This window comes from Anser cygnoides, chromosome 18, assembly GCF_040182565.1.
Source record: "Anser cygnoides isolate HZ-2024a breed goose chromosome 18, Taihu_goose_T2T_genome, whole genome shotgun sequence".
Taxonomy (NCBI): domain Eukaryota; kingdom Metazoa; phylum Chordata; class Aves; order Anseriformes; family Anatidae; genus Anser; species Anser cygnoides.
In genome coordinates, this window is record NC_089890.1 from 9,904,305 (window position 1) to 9,918,854 (window position 14,550).

General features: G+C 40.6%; 1 protein-coding gene across 4 annotated transcripts; it reads right to left on the reverse strand.

Annotated features, from left to right (window-relative positions):
- Positions 1-4,039: 4,039 nt before the first annotated feature.
- TUBD1 (tubulin delta 1) lies at positions 4,040-14,455 on the reverse strand. Of its 4 annotated transcripts, XR_010825652.1 has the most exons (10): positions 14,205-14,327; positions 12,851-13,045; positions 12,151-12,298; positions 11,462-11,678; positions 10,617-10,848; positions 9,654-9,818; positions 8,815-8,955; positions 8,107-8,290; positions 6,956-7,121; positions 4,040-5,632 (listed from the first exon to the last, which is right to left on the reverse strand). XR_010825652.1 is itself a non-coding variant. In XM_048074187.2 (9 exons), the coding sequence occupies exons 2-9, from the start codon at positions 13,020-13,022 to the stop codon at positions 7,019-7,021; spliced, it is 1,362 nt and encodes a 453-aa protein (XP_047930144.2). In that variant the 5' UTR covers positions 13,023-13,045; positions 14,337-14,455; the 3' UTR covers positions 6,346-7,018. The 4 variants fall into 4 exon arrangements, 3 of the variants coding, with proteins under 3 accessions (XP_047930144.2, XP_047930142.2, XP_047930143.2); XM_048074187.2 differs by lacking the exons at positions 4,040-5,632; positions 14,205-14,327 and adding an exon at positions 14,337-14,455 and having other exon boundaries at positions 6,346-7,121; XM_048074185.2 differs by lacking the exon at positions 4,040-5,632 and having other exon boundaries at positions 6,346-7,121.
- Positions 14,456-14,550: the final 95 nt, after the last annotated feature.

Here is a 14,550-nt window from a genome sequence, read left to right on the forward strand (position 1 = left end):
TCTGCCTCTGAAAAAAAACGGATTTGCTTAAAGGAAAAATGAACCTTTAGGTATACAACTCTGTACAAATCTAGCCGTGTTCACAAAAACTCTGCCGTGCTTCTCATTTGCTGCAGCTGTTTTCTTGATAGCTGTAATATTGAGGATATTTCCATAAAAACAAATTTCGCATTTCTCATTCCCTGATCCTCATGTCTCACTTCAGTCCAGATGACCTCTTGTGACCTAGTCACGTGTACCCGTGCATGTTGCATAAGGAGACTTGAGATGGGGAGCAGCAGGAAGAGAAACTTTTAAGGTGCCTGAAGCAAGTATTTAGTTAAGTTCAAAGTAAAGGTTGAAAAAAAAAAAAAGTTCAAAGCAGTATTTCTACTAGACCTGTGCTAATGCAATTGGTGATCCTAATTCTGTTGGCTCACTTAACAGTTGTATGTAAACTTGTCTTAAACACTTCTGCATGTGGCAAATCACACTGCGGCATTTCTGCACGATCTAAAAACGTGATGGCTGCTCACCAGGAGCCTGGTGTTTTTTAAGTGAAGTGTGGAAGTCTCCTGTGCAGGGCTTCGGCAAAAGATTTCAGCTCTGAGCGAGATGATCATTCTGATTAAATGACTAATGAAAGTGCTTAACTATTTGGCAGACCTGATCCTGAGAGTCCTAGCTTAAAATGGTTACTTAAGGCTCATCTGCTCAGTTCTTGTAGCCCTGACTGTCCTTGGTGCTTAGCAATTTTTGGACAAGTTCAGGCTTGACTGTTGACTGGAGTTTTGTTCGACTTGAGCAGGATCCCATGTGTACTAAAGCACGTTCAGTTTCCTTTATGCACTGAAAAATAGGCTATCCTTTCAGTCTGCATTAGGTTTAGATCTAGTTGTATATAATTATACTTCACTGTGAAAATACTGGGTTTGTGGAGAAGCCTGACTAAATCTTTATAGAGGAAAATAATATGAAAACCTGAGTTAAGGCGTAGTAGGGAGGGAATGGAAGCTTTCTTCTTGTGAGAAGAGTAATTGGATTTCTGTTCATCAGTTGCCAAATATTAGTACAAGGTTTCTGCACCAAAATTCAGCCTCGGAAGGAGAAGTTGCTAACGTACAATGTCAAATAGCTGTATAAAACATTTGCTGTCCAGGTGACTCAGTCACATTGTAATGCAGGCTGAAGTTGCTCAAAGTGGGGTGAGGAGGAAATTTCCCAGTGTTTTCTCTGTAAGGGGTAAAAATGCATGCCATCCAGCAGCAAGCAGGCTTACAAGGGAATATGTATTCTCGAACTCGGTATTGTTCTGAGCCATCTGGAGAGCAGTAGCTCTGAACTATTGCCCAGCTCCGACCATTCTTATTGAGGATATTATAATGAACCTACAGCTGCCCTTGCCAACCAAGAAGTACAGAGTCAGTATTTTATTACACCTTCAGCATGTGGGATAAGGCTGCTTTCCATTTGGCTCCTTCAGTGGTGTTCTGCTTACATGCTTCAGTAAATGATCTATTACATATTGGAGCCTGCTGGGCAAAAGTTCAAATTAAATCATGCCATCTGACCACAATTACACCATTCTCAGGCAACTGAAGTGTATTTTTGTGAGCCTTTGAATAAACATTACACTGTATGTGTAACCAAATATGTACAATAATCATTTCTGGAGAACGCACCCATTTAAATGCATATATACCATTTAAGTGGTATTAATTTCTCATCACGTATAATTAGGGAAACAAGAGCTCACAGCTTACTGAAGCTCAAACAAGAAGTGTTGAGAAATGTTTCTTCTTCTGTCTTTTTTCTATTAACCAGTGGCTTATTTTATTTTCTTTTTTTTTTTTCTTTCAAAATGGGAATCTTGGCCTAGAGAAAGTCCTCATTTTGCTTTTCTCTTATGGTGTAACATACCATCTTCAAAAAAAAAAAAAAAAACCAAACTGCTTCTAAGACAAGCAGACAAGGCTTTCTGCAACCTTAGTCACATGGCTCCGTACAGAGGCCTGTGACATTGCTTTATACTGCTAAACTCTCGTAGCAGTCACCATTCAGAATCTCTCAGGCATGTATGAGCCGTGGGGTTGTGGTTTAGACTTCTTCCATCTATTCACTGTAGTGTAACCATGAATGTTGTCATTGAACATAAACACATAAAAATTGCCTTTAAATTTCCTGGTTCCTAAGGAGCAGAAGCAGCCTCTCTGATCTCTTATCTCAGGATATCTTCAGCTTTTCCAGTTTGCTCTGTATCATTGGCAATGAAATTCGTTGGAAACACCACCCTATTTGCAGCTGTTCGTGCTTCTGGGAAAGGGTTAAGCAGGTTCTGCTGATTCACTGAGGTATGTGACTCATTACCCCCACCCGGACAGAGGGGAAGTGGCTGTCTAGAGGGAGAGGATTCATACAATGTGAAATCAGAAGGGTCCATTGTGAACTTCCAGTTTGACTGAAAGAGCCGGAAAGGCTCTATAGTTAAAATTCAGGATTATCAGCTCTACATCCAGGCGGGTTAAAGGCTGTCTGAGTGTCCAAGCCATGCTTCTGGAGCGTGGGCAGAGGTGGGGTAGGAAGCCCAGAGGCAGGCTGTGGAGGAAGGCTACGCTGGAATTTGCTGCATTGGTAAATCAGTGTCTGGGTTGCCCTTGAAAGCAGCAGAGGAAAGGCAGCAGCTCAGTTCCTTTTGACGCTTTTTGTAACACATCAGATCCATGAATCATGTTCCTGATGACTGTTAGGTGGTTTTTAAAGTGGTGTACAGCAAAACTCAGACTTTAAAGTACACTTTGATGTCAAAGAATACTTAATTTTGGATATTTGGTCTGTCATTTCGTAGTATTTACCTATACTGAATTTATTAACAAATGCAGAAGGGAATGAATTATTCATTCAGTGCCCTTTTGTACCTTAATGTTTCTTAGTTGTGTATCGGCTGGTAATTCATAAATAACTTCCTTCATTCTTACTGATAGAGTCCTGGTCTTTGTGGAAACGACAGGTTTTTGCCCTTAATCCAGAACTGTTCTCTCTGGTAAATCTGTGCAGGTAATCCTCTTAAAAGCCCCTACACATTTTCACTAAAGCACTGTCCTTTCTTTACTGGTAGTTAGTCTTACCTTATAAGCACCGATATGTAAGTTCAAATAAATGGTATTTATAACTATATCAGGGCCCTGTCACTTGCCAGTTACTATCTTTTAAGAACTTGTAACATGTTAAACTTTGGTCCTGTTTGTTGGTGACCAAATAAAAGTTACCCCATTCATTAAATATTTCTGCTATAGTTAGTCCTTCAAGCAACTTCCAAGTGAGCTGCACCTGTCCATTACAAAAAACAATAGTGAGATTTGACGCATTGTTCCTTGGTTTATAGACATATCCTGTGGGTAATTCACCTAAAACTGGCTAGGTCAAGGCCACTGATTCTGCTGTCCCTGCCTCAGTGAGCCATTGGCTTGTGCTGACCTTTGATTACCTCACTGATTTAAATTTCTAATGAAATAAAGGCCCTCTGCCAGGCTCAGGCTATCCTTTACACAATTAATTTTCTCAATAAAATAGAAAAGGACTATTTTACCTTCTAATATAATTTTAGATGATGAAAATTTGGTAATAGTTATTCACTTCCTGTCACTATGACCTTCTCCTCTCCACATCCTGGGGAAAAAATAGAGGAATCCAGCCATAGATCAGAAAATGAAGGCTTAGTTTGGGAAAGGGTGTGAGAATTTCAAAACTGAGGTCAGCAGTGAAAAACACTGACAGGAAGAAGCCTAGAGAAGCCTAAAATAATTCCTAACAATCTCTTCTCCAGCAAAAGGGACTATAACAGCTAATACAACAGTTTCAGTTCTGGTTTTGCCTCCATTTTTTTTGTAGTTTTGAGAAGTCTGTGTTGTCAAAATTTGGCTGATGGGCTTGATCCTCTATTGCTGCTTTGAAAATTGTTGTTTTTGCACGGAAGCAGTATTTTTCCTGAATCCTAATTGTGAACAAGTTCCTCCAGAATTACCCTTGTTAAGCAGTAATGAACTTGTTGGCCTAGTGCTGCCTTTGAGCTGTAGTATTTTTCTATGCTGTTCATATGCTGTAACTTGAGATTAAATAAGGAAATCCCTATTTTTGCTTTAGGGATATACGTCTTAGCTGTGTGCTATTTCCTGATGTGGCCCAAATTCTGCCAAACTTAAGGAAACCCAAATATCCTGCTCTTTTAACTGAAAGTGATATAAGCCATAAATAACATAAGTAGCTATAAAGAATGGATAAAGGCTCTACGTTGTTCACAGCTGCAGTAAGTGCCTGCTGTGCTTGCTTCATGCTCAGAATTATAAATACATAGAGATAATGCAAAATTATTTGTGCAATAAAGTTGCTTGATGTAGCAGTACAATAACTTATTGCTCTCTTCCTTGGTTCTGAAAGGACTTATAAGCTTTTTAAAATCTTTTATCTATCCAGTGTAACACTGAGGAAGAATATGCCTTCCTGGGTCTTAGTTACTTTTTCAGAAATTAATATTTTCATTTCTGATAACTGCTAAGAAGTTCTTAGTCTGATAGCATTATCTGTTGAAAACACTAGGGCAAATTATTTCTATGTTGCTAAACATCCTGTGCCTTTTTAAGGAGGAAAGAGGGAGAACCTCACCATACTGTCTGCTTTCCTGACCCTTTGTTCCTTGCAAACTTGAATTGCCCCTGCTGTTTATCTTAATGTCTTATGCAATCTTTCCTCCAGTTTCTTGTGTGAAAATACCGAAGTTAAAGACAATAGTATAAACTGACAAAAATACCAGACCAGAAAAGCCCTTCTGATCATAACAGTCCCCTAACTCTGAGCTGCCAGGAAGTAGTTTAGTGAAATAATATGAAATAATTATAAATAATTGTATATAAAACAGTAATTATATATGTAGTTTTAAACTTCCAAACAGTATAGGGCTTGAAGCATGTCTGAATAGTTGAACCATGATTATTGTGTCATCCCCTTTTGAGAGGGTGTTCCTAAAACAGGAATTAAAGCAGCCGAGTGAAAACAGAAAGCAAACCGGACTGAGTTGGATTGTGTACTGTGGTTTTGCAGAAGAATATTTTCAAAATCTGTTGTCGTAGATGTAAATATTTTTTTATATGAAAAGTTACCAGGTATATTTACCCCATCTGCTTTCTCCTCTTTTCCTTCTCTCCTGCGTTCCCCCCCAACCACACCCACAAACGATCCTCTAATGAGTCAGATATTGAACTGAAGCACTAACATAGCTCTTAATTTACACAGGTAATTTTTCTGCATGGACTAGGCTCAACTTTAATGTTGTGTGCTGACAGTTCCCCTACTAGTAACAAGCTCCTGGAATTTATTTTTGAACACGTAAGAGATTGACATTGCTTATCTATAAACTGCCATGAAATTTATCAGAATCCATTGTGGCTTGCATTGAAACTAAACCATTCCAGTGATCAGCTATTACTCTATCTGTATTTGAGCAATTGTGAACTTAGCCCCAGTACTTACTTACTTCAGGTTCGATTGTACAGTTACTTGAATCTTGTCAACAAATTTGTTTGCCGTTCCAGATCTCATGTGCCAGAGCTACTTTAAGAACAGTTGCTCCTGGGGGGATTTTAGTGCTCCTGTTCCTGGCCTGAACAAAAGTGAAGAAATAAATGAAACCAGGAAAGGAAATAAAGATAAGAGTAATGTATGGTGTCTGCTGTCCTCTGACTGAAGCCGAGCAGAATTACAAGGTCACTCCTGCATCTACTACTGTGTTAATTCATTAAAGATCTAAAATCTAAATCAGAATTTCTAACAGGGCAAGACTTCTATGTGGGCGTCGTTAGCCATACTGCAAAGGTCTTTAACGTGTTTACCATACTATGGGCTTGCTCAGCCTTTAGTTAAAGATGAAGCCTGGCAGAAAATAGCACAGACTTAAAGGGGAACTGTGATATTTGTCTACTTCTCGAAAGAAAAGTCCTTATTTAAATGCTTCCAGTACGTGCCCCCATGCGCTATTGCAATCTCTTGCTCCTGTAACTGGCTGATGTGTCCGAGTGTTTGCGAGCTGCAGCTTCACAGTGGCACCACCTTGTGGTCGTAGTAAAATTTGTCAAAAAAAAAAAAAAGAGAACCGGTTTCTTAAATCAACTTTTGAAATTATACAGTTATGTGACGCTATATTACAGGGACTTGCATCTGGAATCTACCAGCAATTCTCCTCCTAAATCTTTTTAAATAATAAAAAATAGATATAAACTACCTGCTTCTAACTCTGTAACGTAAGAACAGTAAGAGTTGCAGTTTTCCCTGTTAAGCCTATACTTAACCTGTACCAAACAGCCAAGATCTCCAATATGCTATATACATTTTTTTAACGTGGTAGGTATCACAAACATGGCACAGTGAAATGGAAAGGAAAGCATACAATTCATTATAATCTCTAATATTATTTGAAGATACCAAGAAAACAAACACCCTGTTCTTTTTTTTTTTTTTTTTTTCAGATGGTTCAGAATTTCCAGTGTATTGTCACGATTAAGGCCCTTAAAATAGAATTTAGGCCTTACTTCGCTGTAAAGGATGAGGTGGCAGTCTATGGGCTTCTGAATGATACACAAATGGAGTTTGGATTCATAATTCTGATAATGTACATTTTTATCAACATTGAAGCATTCTAGGACAAAGTGTTAGCATGAAAAGTTGGAAAGGGAGAAGCCAGAATGCCTAGAGAAAAATCCTTTATAATAGAAAGTCTTCATAAAAAAATATGCAAGTACTAAAAATGATGTTCAAAGTTTTAGCTTAAGTAGATAACTGTATTGAAAAATAGCTATTACATATATTAAATATGAATAATATCTGCCCATGTGAATATACTCAGTTCCCATTCAGTTCTTACTATTCTAACACAGGCACACAGTGCGCACAAGACTGAAAAATAGTTATAGTCCAGTGATTTATGTACTTTAGGAAGCTGATGGAAGGTCTTCCAGTGCTGGATTCTTTCAGGAAGAGACCATTTCAAAAATCAAAGGATGGTGTAACTGGAGATAACTTGTTCCAGAGCTGTGAAGCTGTCCAAGAAGTCTTCCTCTTCAATTCCATATTTAGTGTACTGGTGAACATAGGCTCTGTGGGAGGTCACAGCAGAAAAGTGGTAAGACATTAGAGATCAATGAAGCCTCTGACACATGAAATCAGGCTGTATAGATACTGTAACAACTTCAAATGATGGTTGGTTTCTACCTTGCTCTCTTGAACTCATTTTGTAATTCATAGTTACGGATGAGTCATGACTTATTTCTAATAGCATTTATTACTTTGTGTATTGCTTAAGGAGACAAAATTGCATCTAACAAAATTGGCCTAACTGGGAAATGGAAGGAGCTGTGATTATTAAATGAGAAAAATAATTGATAGATTTGAGATGCAAAACCTAAGCCTGTGTGTGCAGGATAGCTTGCTTCTCATGTTTCTCATCAATGGTGTTTTTGTAGCAGGTGGTAAAAATAGGAACACAGCTAGTATATGCAATCTTTCTCCTTTGACTTTTAGCCATAGAACTCCTGTGCTAGAAACTCAGAATTAGTAGACATTTGCTGTGACACCCAGTAACTTTGGGTTTACGGTGATCAAAGAGCCAATTATTTATTAGATTTCTTGTTTCTAATGAAAAATCAAGCTAATGGAATTGGAGCCTGAGTAACACAGAATATTTTTGAACTAAACTAGGAACTTATTTCCTGGAACGTCCAGAATGTCTGTGTACAATTTAGAAACTGCATGATCACTAAAGGAGTTTCTATGTATTATTTTTAGAATTGTCAGTCTGGAACGCACTAAATTTTGGGAGCTCTAGTACTGAGAAAATGGTCAAATTGACAGCCCTAGAATATGGACTGTTGCTTATCCACGGAACATAAGCTCTGTTCTGTGTTAAGGTAAGCACCCTGACATCATGTTTCATGCATAAAAATGTTTCCGCTAAAGTGTGGGAATAGTGTTTATGCTTATTCACAATTACTTTGTGAAAAAGAGAGTTTTATTACAGTGATTTTGCTACTTCTGAAGGTAACAACAGCTCTAAATGAAATCAGCATAATTATTTTCACTTACTTGGAAGCAAACATATTCCAAGCTTTTCGTACAACATTGTCAAGCGGTTTCAGCAGGAACTGGCTATTGCTAACCAAAGAAGCAGACTTTTCATACTTATTAAATGCTCTTGGTGTTTTCCATGCACTAAAAGCATCCTGAGGGTTTAACCATGACGTATATAATGAAGGATCTCGGAAACTTCCTGTAGCAGAAATAAGGAAGACATTTTGATAAATGTAAAGCTACAAGGTGTTGTTTCTTGATCTCAGTAGTCCTGGGTGACCTAATCAGGGTTTGGCAGATCAGTCCAGGCTTTGAAAAAAGTCTGCAGACTGGTCAGCCTGTTGCAAATGTAACTGCTTTAAACAGATTCATTATGTTATCCAGGAGTGTACTCTTGTATCAGTACTTCATATGTGAGCTATGCTTGTCACTCCAGAATACATTTTCAGACAACATAGGTAAGAATTCTAACGTGTATATAGGCTTCAGTCTCTTCTTCCTTCGCTGGAATGCTTTAGGAAAAACAAAAATCTAAGTTGTAAATACAACAGCCTTAACCAATTACACAACATGTCCTTGGACATTAAAATCTTTCTAGAGGAAATATTGGCCCTACTAGTTAAATATGTGACCTTTTTTTTTCTCACTTGCACCAGAAATGGTTGCGAAGAAAACAGTGAAAGGTGAAATGAATTGCTATGACATTGTTCTTTTTCTTCTCACCTAAGTCTGCACTGTGCGTATCTTTTCCTCTCAGGATAACCAGGTTGGCAATGGAAGTATTGAAATGCAGCAGCTTGTTTGTGGAATGGCTGGAGGGAATGGAGGAGCCTGGACGTGGCGGCTGTACTTGCCAATCAATACCTGTGAGGTTTTAGGAAAGAAGATGTAAAATAATGTTTCATGAAGTACGGATTCAGACTAGCTGACGAGTGTTAGCTAACTAACACTGCCCCAAGCTGAGATCGTGTTAGGGTTTGTAGTTTCTACATGTTAGTTAAGCAGCAATTACACAATTCTCAGAGAAAAACAGAGTTCATCCAGCAGCATTTGTCTGGTAGTCACTAGCCTTACCAGAGAAAATAGATACTTGTTTCTATAGTTAGCAATCTGCCAGCCCATTCTTTGCATAACTGGAAGTTTTACTGAATTCTCAATGTAAATGATATGGGAAAGCTAAGCATATGATTTTTATTAGTAGAAGGTGCAACAAGAAAAAACATAGCAAAACTAATGACCCAAAGAATGTTCCAAATGAATCATGTAAATTAAGTACGCGACCAAAACTGTTGGTTTGCTTTGCATATTTTCAATAGTTATAATTAACAGAGATGTCTGGGAGCAAAAACAGAAGCAAGCCAGGAGCTGCTGTGGCAGCTGAGTGAATAGTTATAGAAGCAGCTGGCTATGTAGAGGCAAATTCCTGCTGTCTGAGGGCAGCATCTTTTTTCTGAACCGACTGACTAAAGTTAGTGAGCTCCAGAAAACAATAAACTTTGTTTTACTGTAAAAATGTATGCTTAAAGAGTGATGGCTACTGAAGATGAGTGGGTGCTATTTACCTTCTTCCATTTTGGCGTTAGCAATGAGCATTTGCCTTAGGTGTTTGATGAGTCCAGGCCAACTGAATGTGCTATATGCAAGGGAATTTTCAGGCATCTGAGGTATGTTACGAAGACCCAACATCTTGAATTCAGGATGCGGAACTAATGTCTCCATTAAGTCTCCTGAAAAAAAAAATAACAGTTGCTCATATTTCACAAAATTATTACATAGGCTAGTAAAAATGGGAGAAGAGCATGAGAAATTTTACAAACATCTAGTAATTTAAGAAACAAAACAAGATATATAAAGTTTACATTTAACAAATATACAGACACATCAGACAAAATGTTAACTCTTCCTACTTCCTACTGAGCTCTATACAAGGAAGTTAGCAACACTTACTCTAAAGCGACTTGTGTTGCTTTATAGTCTGGTTTGAAATCTTAAAGACCTTATACACTGCTGAAGAGATTAATAGGAAGATGAGAAATTTTAATTTTACAGACAAACCCCTGGCAATATGGGTAGCTTTCTCTAATCCCAAATGTCAGCCAGTTGCTTCTTGCTACCAAGCTGCACGCTAGCTTGTCTTCTGAGCTGCTCACAAAACTTACATTCTGTTTCACAAACTTCTAACCTAATGCAAAATGTAAAAACTCAGTCCAAAATTACTGTCCTGCAGAAATTTCCTCTGAAATGCAAATAGGTACAAGGGTGGCTGTAGTCAGTTGAAAAAGGAGAAACACGGTTCTTTTGGTAAAGAATGAAACCAGAAGTCGGGGTATCCTATTTTTGACTCTGCTACAAAATGGGGGTTGAACTTCTAACTTATTAGTCTTTTGCTTCACTTTTCTTATCTTAAACCTTGGGAAGTATCCAAAAACTTGAGGAAGGAAACTGACGAACTTAAATTCACAAAATGAAATGGGTACAGAAAGATATGTGAGAATGCATTAGGTGGTTATATTACAGTTAGATACCTAATGGGTTTCTGCTATAGTGTAAGCCATCTTCTGCTGTGTAAGTGGGCTGGAAAACACTCCCTAGCTGATGTGCAATGACTTGGTTTACGTCCTTGAAGGAGATCTGTTTCATATGCATCAGCTGAGCACAGATCTTGTGGATGACATCATTTTCATGAACAAGAAGAGCATCTGATGACTGATACAGATGTGACAGAGTCAAAACAGAGTTGTAGTTTTGAACAATGACCTGAAGAGGAAAAAAAAACACAAAACCACACAAACGAGAGTCAAACAACTTAATCTCTTTCTAGTTTATATATCTCTGGCTGCTGTCATTTCCTCAATTATGATTTAGGAAGTGACTCATTTTCTTTACCAAAGTGCAGAATGAGGTCAGGAGCTAGCACAGCTGTTTGATGGAAAGAGCAAGACCTGTGAAAATCATGTTACCCATATCAGTTCAGAATAGAATCTGTCTGGGAAGTGATTATAATGTTCAGATATTATTGTAACAGGAAATTTATAGTTAGCTTGTAGAGCTTCTCATGAAACTGCATTGTTCCTTAGAAATTATATTAGTAATCTTAAATGTTTTGTTATTATTAGCTTGAGATCTTAGTGATTTTGATATTTTTTTTTTGTTTTGTGAAACTGCATAACCAAATGTTAGGCAATTTATTAGCTATGTTACTTTCTGTCATGTTGAATGTTCAGAAAGTGAACTGTTTTTCTTTTCTAGTTTATTTCACTTGCAGATATTTTGTTTTACTCATAAAAAGTAAACAGTTTATTTAAATTGCTATCTCTCCATGACCGTGATTATAAACTTGCAGAGTATCTCAGGGAAAAATGACATTCACCTCACCAGTGCCGTAAGGCCAGATAACATGGTTTAGTATAAACGAGGATGGAAAAGCATCTCTCAAACACTGGGTCACAAATGCTCCTAAACCAGATCCTGTACCACCAGCCATGCTCATTATCGTGAAAAATCCACCAAGTCGGTCACATTTCTCTGCTTCTTTTTGTACCAGATTCATGATTACTTCTTTGTGTCTAGGCCCATGAACAGTGTAACTGTTGGAGAAAAGGAACAAGATGGTTTTCTTTCTTTTAAAAGGAAGAAGAGCAAGACATGGCAGGTTTTAGCAAAATAAGAGCAGTAAGGTCAGCCTCAATAAAGGATACGTTTCTTTGTATTACTTATGTAACCTGGCATTATGTTACCCATTCTGTCTGTGGCAAACAATCCTCTGCTGCAACATTTATTTTGCAAAACAGCTGTTTATAAATTGCACTTATTGCTTCCTCTTCTTAAATATATCCACTCTGTTCTAAAACATTACATTTTCACTGTAAACAATTTTATCTTGCAAAAAGCAATGTAGAAATGTTGTTGTAATATGTGTTGCTATTCTACCTTAAAAATAAATCAAGTTGTTACATACCCTGTACCTTGCACAGCTGCAACAGTATCACTCCTAGGGAGTGTAGACAGCTCATTAGTCTCTACAGTTTTGTTAGTGAAGCTGGAAATGAGAGTTCATACCCATTTGCCCAGTTGTTCCCAGACCCTTGCTTCTGACAGAAGTGTGAATGATCATCGTATTTCCAGTAGCCAGACTTGGCAGCTATTGACAGAGTTTGGCTGATTACTTTAGGTTCCATGTCAACAAGCACAGCCCGGGCAACAGGTACTGGATAGGAAGAAAAACAAAACTAAGTGCTAATATTACAACCTGTTATGTAAGATAGACAGACTTGCATCATGGGCCAAGCTGTATTCCTTCCATCCTAGCTGAACTAGTACAGAAAACAGAACTTGGCAGTGTCCTGGATTTCTGGAGAACCATCTATTGCTCTAAGGACAGATCTGAACTCTTTAGACATACATCTTCCAGGAAATAAACCTGTTAACTTGTTTGCTAACACCGGATTCAAATAATCCAGGCCCTATTCCAGGTATTACCTATCTACAGGGGAAAATGCAGGTGTTTGGCAGGGCAGGTCAGTTACACATATGTTCAGTTTCCAGCTGTGTTACTGGCAGACTTGCTACTTGCTCTGTGGCCTCAGGCGCTCTACTGCACAGTGATTTTGCTTCCATGGTTGTTAGTGATGTCATGGAGGCAGAAGGTTGTGACAATTCTTCAAAACTGAAGGGAAAACTCTTATTATTTCTGCATTCTTATCTGCATTAGGCTGGAAACCAAACCCTCTGTGGGAAACAAAACGTTTAAACGCTGTACCTCCAGATTCTGCTTCGATGAAAAAGCGTTCTTTACATGCGTCATGGTAGGATTCATTCTCCTTCTTGGAACACAGTCCGTGTGTGCCATGGACATCACTGCAGATAGCATTAAACACCTCACGACCAATTTGATTACCGCACTGTCCGAGCTGGACTGTAACTATTGACATGCTTATTCACCTTGTGTTTAACCCTAAAAAGAAAAGTATGCCTTCAGTAACCGTGGGAAACAGAAGCTAAAAAAAAAAAAGTTCTGATAAGTGGAATTCTGGTCACTTTCGTAATTTCTGACAACCTCTAGTGAGGAGGAAAGGCCTACGCCATAAGCACTGGCTATTTCTGGTGAAATACTGACTGTGAGCACTTTATTCTGAGTGTCAAAAGAATGCAGGTGGCACTTTACAGTGAATCAGTCTGTTTACAGGGCTGAAATCAACCATACAGCAAGGAGTCAAGTTTTCTTACGTTTGCTTAATAAGGCAGGGTAGAAGTGACTAATTGTAAATCCAACAGAGCTCTAGGTTAGGCTCTAAAAGTATATTAAACACAGTAAGAAAGTACCATAGGGCTTAAGAAACGTGAAGCCTGTCCACGAGTCTCATCGATTTCCAGTCCTGCACTGCTGTGCGCCTGGTGCCTAAATCTGCTGAGGTGACAATGGGATTCCCTAGATTTCCACCACACAGAGAAAAGTTTTTGATACAGTACTGGTGTGTTTGACATGCTCCCCACTCAGCGTTTTGCAGTAGCTGTTTTTGCACTTTTCTATTTTTACAAAAACAAGTTTGTTTGTTTTTTTTCAAACCGACTCCGTTATTCCGGACTGTTTTTCATTACCACCCCAGCTATGCTGGAGCACTTCTGCACCAGCATTCTTTGGAACGCAGCCTGCGAGCGGACCCCGCTGCGGGCAGGTATGTGCTATTTTTAATTCCCGGGCCCGATTTCGGCGCTGCTGCCGGGCGGCGCCTGCCAGCCTCGGGCCAGCCCGGGGCCGAGCCCCCCTCCCCGAGAAACCCCCACACGACGCCCCCCTGAGGGCTCTCCCCCGGCCCCCTCAGACCCCCTCACACCGAGGCGCCGCCCCTCAGGCCCCGCTCCCGGCCCCACCCCCCCCCAGTCAGGGCGAGGCGCCGCCGGGCTCCGCAGCGCTGACAGGGCCCGGCCAGCCCCGGGGGGCCGCCATGTTGGCGGGTACGCCCGGCCCTCGCGTGGCTCGGCCTCCGCCCGCTCCCGGCGCCTTTCTCCTCTCCGCTGCCCCCCTCCCGGCCCCCCCGGCGGAGCACCGCCCTCACGGGGTGCCGGCCCCGGCCCCGGGCGCCCCCAGCCCCGGGCGCCCCCTCAGGGCTGACCTCGGCGCCCCCCCACCCGCTGAAGCGCTGGGGCAGCGACGGCGCATGCGTGAGCGGCCGCCTGAGGGAGCCGCTTCCCCGCCGGGCCGGCCCGAGCCGCGCCTTCGAACAGCCCGCCTCGCGCATGCTCACAAGGCGCTCCGGGCAGCCCGGCGGGGCTCTCGGCTTCACGAAGCGTTTTGCGCATGCTCTCTCCCCGCGGCTTCGCCGCGCTTTCTGCGCAAGCTCCTTGCCGGCAGCGAGGGAGGCGGACGCGCACTGCGCATGCCCGGCCTCCGCTCCGCGCCCGGCTGCCCGGCCGACTCCCTCTCCGCGCATGCTCAGCGCGGCGCAGACCGCGGCGGGG